This window comes from Aedes albopictus, chromosome 3, assembly GCF_035046485.1.
Source record: "Aedes albopictus strain Foshan chromosome 3, AalbF5, whole genome shotgun sequence".
Lineage (NCBI taxonomy): Eukaryota > Metazoa > Arthropoda > Insecta > Diptera > Culicidae > Aedes > Aedes albopictus.
In genome coordinates this window covers 28916494-28928487 of record NC_085138.1, presented here as the reverse complement: position 1 = coordinate 28928487, position 11994 = coordinate 28916494, and the positions used below count along the sequence as shown (strand labels likewise).

At 41.4% G+C, this 11994-nt stretch overlaps 1 protein-coding gene across 1 annotated transcript in view; it reads right to left on the bottom strand.

Moving 5' to 3' along the window:
- Window positions 1-474: 474 nt before the first annotated feature.
- LOC109418448 (PAX3- and PAX7-binding protein 1) overlaps window positions 475-11994 on the bottom strand; it is a 30238-nt gene continuing 18718 nt past the window's right edge. Inside the window, exons 5-8 of the mRNA XM_062842168.1 lie at window positions 9156-9809; window positions 6680-7415; window positions 6284-6607; window positions 475-1194 (exon numbers count right to left, since the gene is read on the bottom strand). Of these exons, the coding sequence (XP_062698152.1) occupies window positions 1140-1194; window positions 6284-6607; window positions 6680-7415; window positions 9156-9809 (1769 nt within the window). The 3' untranslated portion in view covers window positions 475-1139. The remainder of the gene's footprint in view (window positions 1195-6283; window positions 6608-6679; window positions 7416-9155; window positions 9810-11994) is intronic.

The window sequence follows — 11994 nt, the reverse complement described above, 5'->3', positions numbered from 1 at the left end:
TTTCCCCGAGATTATCTCAAGCATTTGTTTCCAGATTCCATCCAAGATTCTTTCAGGATCTCCAGAGATTCCACTTCAAATTCTTTCAGGTTTTTTTTCTGAACTCCTCCCGGAATTCTGTTTGCATTACCCGTAGGGATTTCTCATCCAATTTCTCCTAAGATTCCGTCAGGTATTTCACCTGGGATTCCTTTAGGAATTTTCTCCGGGATCACTTGTGGGTTTCCTTCAAGAATTTTCTACTAAATTCTTACCACAAGTCTTGCAGATGTTCTTCCCAAGATTTCTTCAAGGATGTTCTTTGGGATTCCTCCCTGGTTTTATCCACGATTTCCAGCCGCGACTCTTCAACAGAACTATTCAGGGATCGTTCTAGTCTTTGATCCGGCGAAATTCTGCGGTGCCCTTGAGCAATCACGATAAATAGAGGGTTATTATCTGCGGAATTTCTTTCCTAAATGATTCGTCACTCTGTTAATTAATGCATCATTGAATATATTTTTAGAAAACTATTGAACTTGAGCTACGATTATCAAACGTTTTGTTCCAGAATGTTACAGAATTGGTTACTGAGTTTCAAACTATGTGTGATTGCATCTTATTGATTCTGGGTTTGTTGAAACGTTAAACATACTATTAAAAAAAAACGATATCTTATCTTCAGGGTAAGCCAATCAATACCAGAGTTATAACCGTTTCACTATGCAATCGCCCTTCGAAGCAACCGATAGCGGGAAGATTTGAGAAAAACGCCACTGTCTCCCACGTATGTATAGCTAAAAGTACAAACATCAACTTACCTGAACTAGTCCACAACTTCGTTGGTTTCCTCGCGCGCATCGGCCGCAATCGAAGGGTTGCATAGTGCAACAGAACTTCACTCTGCTTCGTCGCCGGCGGTCCCCGACCTTATGCAACACTGTGTGTTTTCCTAATGTTAAATATCAAGTACCATGAACGTAATCTTAACAGTTGCAAAAAACCTTAGTTCGGGTTGTTTTTTTTTTGAGTGTAAAAGCTATGTCTTCAGATTGAATTTACACATTCATTCACCTAAATTTAATTCCTAAGCTAGTGGTAGACTATTTCCAACGATAGGGGCTTCCATGGGTCCATGGTGAGATAGCGCTGATGTGATTTTAAGAAGCTACGTGCAAACTAGCTAATATCTTTTGTAGTTTTTCGATCAATTCCCTAAAATGAGAAAAAAGTGAGTTAGTATCATTAGTTAGTTCTGGAGCTCGATTTGAATAGGTCGTATGTGCTTTTGTCGATTAAAAATTCGATCAGTTGGATTCGGTTATTATAGCGAAAACCGTTGAAATTGAGCAAAGTTTATACATACAGCAGAATCCTCACAAAACAGGCTTTCTGTTCCATCACTAAAAGTTTGCAAATTATCTGCCATATTGCTACAATGACTAAAATAAACTGATAAAATTTTATATCGACAAAAGCATATACGACCTATTCAAATCGAGCTCCAGAGTTTATATGTAAGTAGCTTCAGCTCTAATTTCGTGAGATGATGTTTTCTGAAATGAACCTACCCAGCGCAGAAATTTTACAAACAATAAGTTAAACAATGATAACACAGAACAAAAAAAAATTAGTTCCTTGACAAATTTGTGCCTAATTCATCAAGTTGGTAATTTTCAATGGAAATCCAACCAATTATGGACTGCAGTGTATTCTATGACATCAAATATACTATTAGAAATTTTATATAAGAAAAATCCAGGTTCGATCAAAAATGCTAGAAGATCTTATCATTCTATAATCAGGAAGTTCCTCTTTTCTCTGACTAAATGTTAAACAATTGAACTAAATGTTAAACAATGAAATTTTCGGTTCCATTTGTTTTTCCGTGCATAATTCCACGGAAGTTGAAAAATATGCACTGAAAATCTAAAGCCAGTTGTTTCGTTTAATTCCCATTGAATTAACCTACTAAGTAGGTGGTGGTAGTGAACAAACGTCAAACAGGAGCAAAAACAATGCGAGCGCCATAGTGGTTTCGCAGCGCGGCGTCACGAACACTAATGCAAATCTACTGATTGAAAATATGCCCATTTGATTTTGCCAGGATCAGCTGATTTTTGTTTACTATTTTCAACCAGTAACTCAGGTAGTGTTCGTGTAATGCAACGTGTACGTACACGCAACACCACTTAAAGCAGAAACCACTATGAGCGAGCGATTAGCGAACTAAAGAATATTTGAATTATCCGTTAAAAAGGGAAACGATGTGAAGTGAGTAGAATGAGACGTCTGTTTGTCTATAATACTGCCCAAATGCAGGTTTTAGCAAAATAACGGACTGTCTCAGTGCAACACCTTCGGGAACGTCGTATCAAAATGTCAAAGAAGCGTAACGCCTCGTCGAGCAAAACAAGACAAAAATAGATTTACGATCCCGCATCCTCCATACCAACGTATCTAAATACCAAGGTAAGAATTCCAACTATTATTCATACTCTTTGCTTTTAGCATTTGAAGAGCAGTTGAACAGCATTATGATTGCTTCCAAGCAAAAACACCTCAAGCAGTTGAAATGCTAATGAACAGCCGAAAGCTTTTGAATAGCACAGTTTATGCTGATTCAAAGCAGCTATGCATTCGAACTGCTTATGTAGGGCAGCAAGCAGTTCAAATGCTTAAACTTTGAATACGGCTTATTCAAATGCGTAGTAATTACCTGGGTAGCTTTCATGAAACATTACTTTTTGCATCAACACATAACCATTTATTCTCACCCAACTGTTGAGAAGGGCGTATTTTCTGCTGCATAATGTCTTGCAACTCGAAAACATTTTGTTGGATCGAATTAATGTCTTCAATATGTTTGATATATGTGAAGAACTTTCAGAAAAAAATATACTGAGAGCCATATTCATCGCGGATCTATTCTGGTGGAAATAACCAGGAAGTCTTGTTGTGCATCATCCAGGAATTCTTGGAAGACTTCCACATGCAACTATTGGAAAAAATACATCTGAAAATGTTGGAGAAATCCTAGCAAGAATTCCTGAAGACATGTTAGGAGGGGATTCCTGAAGGAATTCTAAAAAGAACTTCTACAGGTATTCCATGAAAAACTCCTTAATGAATCTTTTTTATAGGCAAGGCATCCTTGGAGAAAACTCTTGAGCAAACCCAGCAGCAATTTCTAGAGGAATACAATCAAGCATTTCTGTTCGAGTGAGTGTTACTGATTATACTCATTCGAAGAGGGTATTCTGCTTAGAGGGTTCGAAAAGTCGGTACAAGAAGCATTTCTGGTTTAATTCCAAGAGGATTCAGCAGTTTCTGCATGCATTTCTCCTGGAATGCCTGAAGGGATGTTTTGAAAATTCCTAAGATACTAGGATTGCCTGAAGAACTCCAGGAATTCGTCCTGGTATTCCTGTAGGAAGTTACTTGAAGTTACTCCAGCGGTTGTCCAAAAATTCCTCTAGAAAATCTTCCTATAAATGTCTTCAGAGATTCTTCCGAGAATTCGTGCAGGAATTCCTCGGGGAATGTCTGTATAAATTCTGATTTGGATTCCTGTGCAGGTATTCTTGATAGGATTTCTTTAACAAATCCTGTTACTTATCCAGAGATTCATTTAGGAACTCCTCCTAATGTTCCTAATTGCAATACTCCTGATGATCTTCTAGTAGATAAGAGGAGATTGTTCCAGATATTACCGGTGAAAACTCTTCCAGATTTTTCCAGAGATTTCTTTTCTAGGTTTCATGCAATACCAGCAGGGAATCTTGCAGAGTTGAGAGTAATGATTGGAGAAATATCAGCAAGAATTCTAGAAAAATTCTAGTAGGAATTCCTGAAGAAATCCTTGCTGTAATTTCTGGATGCATTTTGAAAGGAATTTCAACAGAAATCCTTAAAGAAATCTCTGAAGGAAGGACAAGAGCATGTTCTAGAAAAACTTCAACAGAACTCCCAGAAGGAATTCTAGATCGCACGCAGAAATACTGGAGAAATTCTAGCAGACATTCTTGGAAGAATTTCTAGAGAAATTTCAGGAGACACTGATATATGTTGGCCCTTTACTGGCATTTACCAAATTTGCTGGCATGTCATAAACATACAGAAAAACTTGTAGTTAGTAGAAATCCCTTAAAATCCATTTTTAACCCGGCGATCAAACCGAGCATAACAAACGTGTTCGACGACAGCAAAGTTACGGAATGGAAATCTAGAACTCAAATGTTGAACGCATTTAAAAGTTGGCTCATCCTAATGATTCTCGCTAATTGGTGCGCGTGTTGCTAATTTGTCAGATTCCGGTTTCAAGATAAATGGGAGTTTCAGAGGGGTTCCAAGGCGTTTCAAGAGGTTTCAGAGGGGCTTTCAGGGTTTTATAGGGGACATAGGTGGCTTTCAAGGGAGCTTAAGGAGATTTTGAAGAGGTTTCATAGTGTTTCAGGAGATTTTGCTTGTGGAACTCTGGAGGTTTCAGGAGACTGTCGAGGGAGTTCAAAGCGTGTCAGAGGTTTACCAGGAGTTAGTGTGGATCTTAAAAGGGCATTTAAAGTTACATAGTGAATCGAATAGCTTTCAAAGTGCTTCAGGGAAATTTTTAAGGTTTTAAAGAGAGTCACGAGGAGATTTTAAGGGGTTTTCAGGCGTTTTAGGGGAGTTTATGGGTGGTTTCCGTGAGTTTTAGCAGGCTTTCAAGAGAGTTTCAGGGGGGTTACAAGGCGTTTAAAGGGAGATTAAAGGGTTTTCAAGGGCCTTTCAAGTAAATTGCAAGGGCGTTTCAGAAGGGCATCAAGGCGCCCCAGACGTTTCCAATGGGTTTAGTAGAGGCTTGTGGGAGTCTCAGGGCGTTTGAGGAGATCTCATGAGATTGCAGGAGTTTCGGGAGTGTCTTCCGGGACTTCAGGGGTTTGTGGAGGGGGGGGGGGTGTGTTGGATCTTTCTAGGACGTTAAATTATATTGGGGGCGTACAAGGCGTTTGATGGCATTTCAGAGGTTTCGGATGATGGAAGCTGTCATATTCAACTCCTGAACTCCCATATCGGAGTGGTTTCCGGAAGTTTAACGGGCTTTCAAGGGGATTTCTAGTCAGGGTTTCAAGGCGTTTCATGGGGTTTCGAAGGTATTTGTGTAGATTTGATGGGACTTTCACGGGAGTTACAGGGAGATTTCTGAGGGCTTTCAAGGGGTTTCAATACGTATAAGGATGTGAAACCCCAAGGGCATTTTGGAACAATTTCCGTGGATCTTTGGATGCTTTATACGGAGTCTCAGCGATGTTTCAACAGAGGTTTAAGGCATTCCAGGTCGTTTCGGAAAGATTTTCGGGTGTTTCAAGGGTTTCAAGGCCTTGCAGGGAGTTTCGAGGTGTTCCAAGGCGTTTCACGTGATTCCATGGGGCTTCGGAGGATTTCAATGGGTTTCAGGGGGCTTTCAAAGAAATCATCAAGAAGTTTCTGATGAGTTTCAATGCGTTTCAAAAAGTATGATTTCCCTATAAATTTCAATCGCAATGCGGAGCACGGAGACGCAATCAATTGCGTGCAGATTTTGCACTGTTCTTCTGACCGCAAAAAAAGAGACCGAAAGGCCTTTGTTCCAAAACATTGACCATGTTCATCCAGTCTAGAGCATAGATGACGACACAATTCGTAGTTGCTACTCCTACATGATTGACTAGAACAAACAGGTGCTTGAGATTAGCTTGTCGTCGTCAATGTGCACTTTCATGAATTTCAAGCTAAAAATAGATAATAACGACACCGGCTACGTCCTTACGGTTACCGGGGATGTGAAGGAATATAAGTTTAACGTTTGTTACTATTAGTGATGAAGATAATCAGGTACCTAGAGCCTACCTAGTAGGCACAAGGAATTGGCATCCCTATCCCACCAATGCAATGTTTTCGTAACAGCGGCTCAAGCGTAGGGCTCAAGCTGACAACCTATCTTTCAACACAGCAGCATAATTTTAATGCGGGGTGAGAAAACAAGAAGACCATAACAGTCCCCTGAGTAGGCACTGCATGAAATTCTCTCCTTCTCTTTCACTCATACAGATATTTTGTAAACAACAAGGCCACGAAACGTCAAAATCCCATACAAAATCAAAACAATGCAGTGCCCTATACTGTACTGTAGGTACTGGTTGTTATTGGACCATACGGAGAGACTGCAAAAGCCTTGGATTTGTAAACATTCTCATTATTCTTCATACGGATAAACTGCCGTAATTGACGCAACTTCTTTCGAGTATTCCCAAGTACACACTGAATGCGCCCCGTTCTCACTTACCCATGATTCCCGATGGCTGGATCCAGCTGGCTGTTGACGTGCTGCAGCATGGCAATGAACTGGGTCATACTCTGCACGACGGACGATCCGGCCGTCAGCCAAACCCGCGGCAAAGTGTACACAATCATCGAGGCCTTGTTGATGGCATCGGTCGGCGTGCAAACGCGCATCCCATTCAGGAGGTACCGATTCAGCAGCGAACCGATCGCCAGCTCTGTCAGGGGACCATCGGCAATGACGCCCTGCCAACAGGTGATGTTCCGCAGTAGTTTCAGTCCGCTGCAAAACTGCCGCTGGAAGAAGGACGATTTGGCTTCCTGCAGTCTGAAATGATTTCGAATAAAACAGTATGGTGAAAATCTGCACAAAATATACGTGGTCATCATCGTAACTTACTGTTTGGGAAACACTGGAATGAATACGTCGTTATCGATCGCCAGCTTTAGTTTGTCCAGAATGGCTTGGAAAAGTAATCTCAGCTGTTTGCAGGTTCGCCGTAGTGATGGATAATCTCGGCTGAGCCGATTGATCAGTCGCACTAGTTTCAGTGTTTCGGTCGTCGACAGTGGATCCCAAACCTGTTCTATCAGTACGGTCAACTTTGGAAGTACGATTTTCTCGATGAGCGTGGGTATTAAGCGCACATCAGGGTCTTCAGCTAAGCTAGCTTCCGTCTCGCCGGGTTGCCGACCGTAGAGGCAACAACTTCGATACCATGCTTCCCGTTCAAAGTCGATTGCGTCTTCCCCGCTAACCGGATTCCACGCGACGTACTTCAATCGGATCAGTGGCCCAAACACCTTCGGCAGACATAAACTGACGTAGGCATCTTTGTAAGAATCCAGCTCGGCCGAGCGCCAGTTCTGGAACCTGTCCAGAATCTCGCCAACTTCGCAATACTCTTCGCCTGCATCGACGAATATCTGCTTCGCTTCCAGGGCGATCTCCTTGAGCGACGCTTGGTACTGCGAAACTTCAATGTCGGCCACCTCATCATCGCTGGACATTCCATCGAGGTGGGAATCGGCCGTTTCGTTCTTCTCGCGATCCCTTCGGCGACGCGTCCGTCGACCTTCTCGTTCTGCGGCACGTCGAATGCGATCCGGATCGTCGTGCTGTCGTCTGATGCCCTCTGCAGAATAGAAAAAAGCAACTTTTACTCTGTGCTCGTTAGGGGTGGGGTTAAATGCTTTTTTATGTTTATAGTAGTTTTAATGTCATTGAAAGATGGAAACAGCATTAGGACGAACATCTGAATGACACGAAGCTCATACAGAGTGAAGAACAGAAGAGATGGTTATTACTGTCCCAGGGTGGTCACTACTTAGTCTAGTGGATAAGGATTTGGAATGCAAATTCGAGTTCTTTTTTCGTTCCGGTCGGGATATTTTCTCGATTTCTTGACATTTTGTATAAGTTGCTTGATAATCAATATACATAGGTAGACATGCAAGGGCAGGCAAAATGAGCCCTCCAAGTTCCAGTGGGAACGTAGAGCCCAGTAAAAGAAGATGAAAAAGAAGAACTTGCGGAGTCATCATTTGTTAATTGTGTGAAATTAGCATACGATGCAGTGACAAGATATGAGCTTTAACTGGTGTCAGAACCTGGTTTTCCGTAAAATAGTTATTTATGTAACGAGTTGCAAAAAGTTGATTTTTTCAGCACGAGTCGTACATTTATCCAACGAGGCTTGCCGAGTTGGATAAATACGAAGAGTGCTGAAAAAATCGAGTTTTGCAACGAGTTCCATACAAAATTTTATGCAATGATTTTTTCATAATGCAACCCATTTTAGTTGCATAATGTTCATAATGCAACTCAAATGAGTTGCATTATGAAAATTATTCAACTATTTTTCATTATGCAACTCATTTCAGTTGCATAATGAGCCAGTTCGGAAAAATTGGCCATTATGATACCAAAATGAGTTAAATAAAATGTAAATTATGATACTGAATTGCATAAACTTATTTTATGCAATTCAGTATCATAATTTACATTTTATATAACTCATTTTGGTATCATAATGGCCATTTTTTCCGAACTGGTTCATTATGCAACTGAAATGAGTTGCATAATGAAAAATAGTTGCATAATGTTCATAATGCATTATAAAAAAAAAACATTGCATAAAATTTTTTATGGAACTCGTTGCAAAACTCGATTTTTTCAGCACTCTTCGTATTTATCCAAAAATGTACGACTCGTACTGAAAAAATCAACTTTTTGCAACTCGTTACATAAATAACTATTATTATGCTAATACGTGCATCGCTAGATGGATCATGATCAAGTGTGGGGATCACAGACGAAGTGTCTGCTTCATCTGTGACCTTGGATGGTTTGGCGCTGTCTATAACCTACGTAGACACAATTTAGTCAATGTCAGACCCACCTCCCCGTCTTCCCTCGACTTTTGACATACAAAATGTTCTAAATTTGTATGGACCGTAGACTCCGGCCAGAACCAATCCCTTCTAGAGTCTACATAGATTATAGACAGGCCCGTTTTAAGCAGGAAGATTACTGTTCAACTGACAGTGAAGGAAGTTTTTGCTCCTCTAAAGAGGGATACGCAAGGAATGGCTTGCCCATGAACTTGACCAAAACGAAGTATGTAATGATTACGGATAGAGACAGATGCAGGCATAGCAAATGTGTTTGAAATTCTTGAAGATTTTAGAACGTGTTACAATGAGAATCACGTGTATAATGGGTCCTTCTAGTTTCGAGAAGCTCCAAATCTGTTCTGTACACGCCTGTGGCACTCCATAACAACAACCGCAGTAACTATCCGATTCAGATATTCAGATAGGTAAAAAATTGATTATATTCAAATGACACACATAAACGAAAAACCAATACTTACTGTTGGCGTCGGCCATCTCCTTGGCTTGATCCCTCACGTCCTGCCGTCTCCGTTCGATGAGCATGCTGGAATACTTGGCCATCGTTGCGATCGCTCGCTGCTCCAGCCCCACTATCAGCGGCAGTTTTTCGTCCAAGCACTCCACCAAATCGCTGACGTAGCACTTGATTTCCTGGTAGAACCGATACTTGGCCGCCGCAACCGGTGCCTTCTGCTCGCTCTGCAGATGATCCAGCTTAAGTACTTTCACCTCCTGGGTGATCCTTTCGATGTCGGTGATATGTTTGAAATTAAGTTCCTTTGTGGTTTGGAGTTTCTCATTCAGCTGTTTCAGGATCTCCTGCGGCATTCGGGGACCGGATGCCTTCTGGTCTTTTCCGGCTGTAGCAACTCGCGCAATGAGCCCGGCAGAAGCAGCCTTGGTGCTGGCCTTCGTCAGACCGGACGTTTTGGCGTACGCTTGCTCCAGAAGGGCACCCGTCGATAGGATACTATCGTCTTCGTTGGACTGATAGGACTGACTGTAACCCTGGATCATGTACTGCGAGATGACCGATTCCTGGTGAGCGGATACCAACTGGGCGCCGGTAACTCCCTTGCGAATCTGTTGATTTTCCCATTCTTTCGTCTCCAGGTCGGAATCCTCGGCGGAATCTGCAATGGATAGATGAGCAACTGTTTTAATGACATAAATTCTATTTTGTTCATAGGATCAAACATCGGCTCAGATCAATATCTCGTTTATACATTAGAACTCAGCGACCATTGCGATTCAATATACAGCGCTTCTCAGCAGAAGGTATGACAGATGAATACCGCCAGAAACTGACTGAGTGGTAAGAAATCACTGTAGGACGACAACCTAAGTCCTGAACTATGTACTGCAAGTGATGAGTTCAATGTTTCCAAGAACTACATTGAGTATGAAACTCTTTAAAACCCCTCTGAAATCCTCCTGAAGCTCATCTGAGAGCAGTAATCCAAAATGTTTTCAAATACTGTAGGCCTCTCAAGCTTTCTCAAAGCCTCCTGTAACGACTCTGAGTCCTGAGCAAGGATGGGAACACAGCTCAGAAGCGTGCAATAAAAAAAGGTGTATGCACCCTTAAACGAAAGTACACAGCGAATGAGTAACTTGCGAAAAGACACTCATATTTGCGTACGACTGGATCAGCACAAAAAATGTGCTGATCCGGTGTTACACAAGTTTGCATGAAATCTTTTGTCTTTTTGATCGCTGCGTGAAAGTTACTCCTTGCTCTGTGTACATCGATCTTTCTGTGTGGACGATTTTAGCCTTGTGGTTTTATCAAAAAGTTTGCCAAATGAAGTCATTAGGGAGGAAATTAGACTCACCTCGTGGAGAGTTGCTTTCGCAGGTCTGTCACGACATTAGTATGCGTGTGCGATGATTCCTACTCTATTCAGCAAACCACAAGGCAAAAGTCATCCATACATCGTTTTTTTATGCACGCTTCTGAGCTTACAAAATACCAAGTGACGTGAATGTAACTCTTTGCAAGTGAGTATTCCCATCCTTGGTCCTGAGAACCTCCGGAATCTCTTAATACTTCTCTGTGACCCGCTGATAATCCTTTGAAATGCCAAAACGATCATTGTGCCACTGAAAACTTCCTGAAATGCCTGTAGCCCCCTCGAACGCTCTGTAACACACCTAAGCCCTCCTAAACACCCGAAAACGACCCTGTACGCCTCTGAAACACACAGAACATCTTTTGAAACTTCCTGAAATGCTTAAAACCTTTTTGATCCTCCTAAAGCCCCGGGAACGCCTGCGGAATCCCCAGAAATACCTCTGAATACCCCCTGTACCTCCCTCGGACCACTCGCACCTGAGACTCACCGAAATCCCCAAAAACGCCCCTGTAACGTCTCTGAAACTTACTGAAAGGTCTCCGGAAACTCCCTTGTAGCAGTAAGCTTTTCTGCGTGGACAATGTGTGTATCTAGAACTAAACTGCCGCTGGAAGCATAATTGTCCCATGTGCATGGCAATATTGAGATTTTGCAGCCCATGATCATGTACCCTGGGGTACTATCATATGGGGGAATAGAAATAGGTACTTTGTTCCGAAAATTGTTGAAAAAATGCAAGGCCGATTTGTAACATTTTTAGAAGTTACATACCGTCAAACGGGGTGACTTGCAACACTTGATGTCTTCTGTCTATGTTTATCAACAAAAGATAAAAATCGAACATTTACATACCAAAACTCAGTTGAACTATGAAGTGCACATGCTATCTGAGTACCGTCAGTGTACCAGTAGCCGCTCATGACCCAATAGCCGCTCACTGTTGCAAAAATCAAGTTTTCACGCATAAATACCCCCTTTTCGTCGCTGATATTCTTGGACAATATAAATTATATGAGAGCAAAGCCATTTTATGCAATATTTACCAAATAACATAAATTTTAAAAACAAAACAGTGAAATTTTTTGAGCGGCTATTGGACCCAAAAAAACTGTAGGAAATTTTATGTGTTCCAATAACCGCTCACGCAAAAAAATACGTGAAAATCGTAAAAACTGTCGATTTTAGTACACATTGTATTTAATCACTAGGGACAATGGAAATTCGCGGCAAAATTTCTTAAATTTCGCGGACTACTATTGTGAATTTCGCGGCAATTTCGCGGTCTCATATTTTTGACCGTTTTGTTGAAAAAAACTCCAAATTTGCATGTCATATGAATGATTTACTTTGTTTTGTGAGGCGTAATCATAAATTCCCCCCAAAAAGCAACAAATTTGATAAAAAGTATAACCAAGCATACTGTCTAATATGTCATAAACTCGTAACTAACTTTACACTGTCT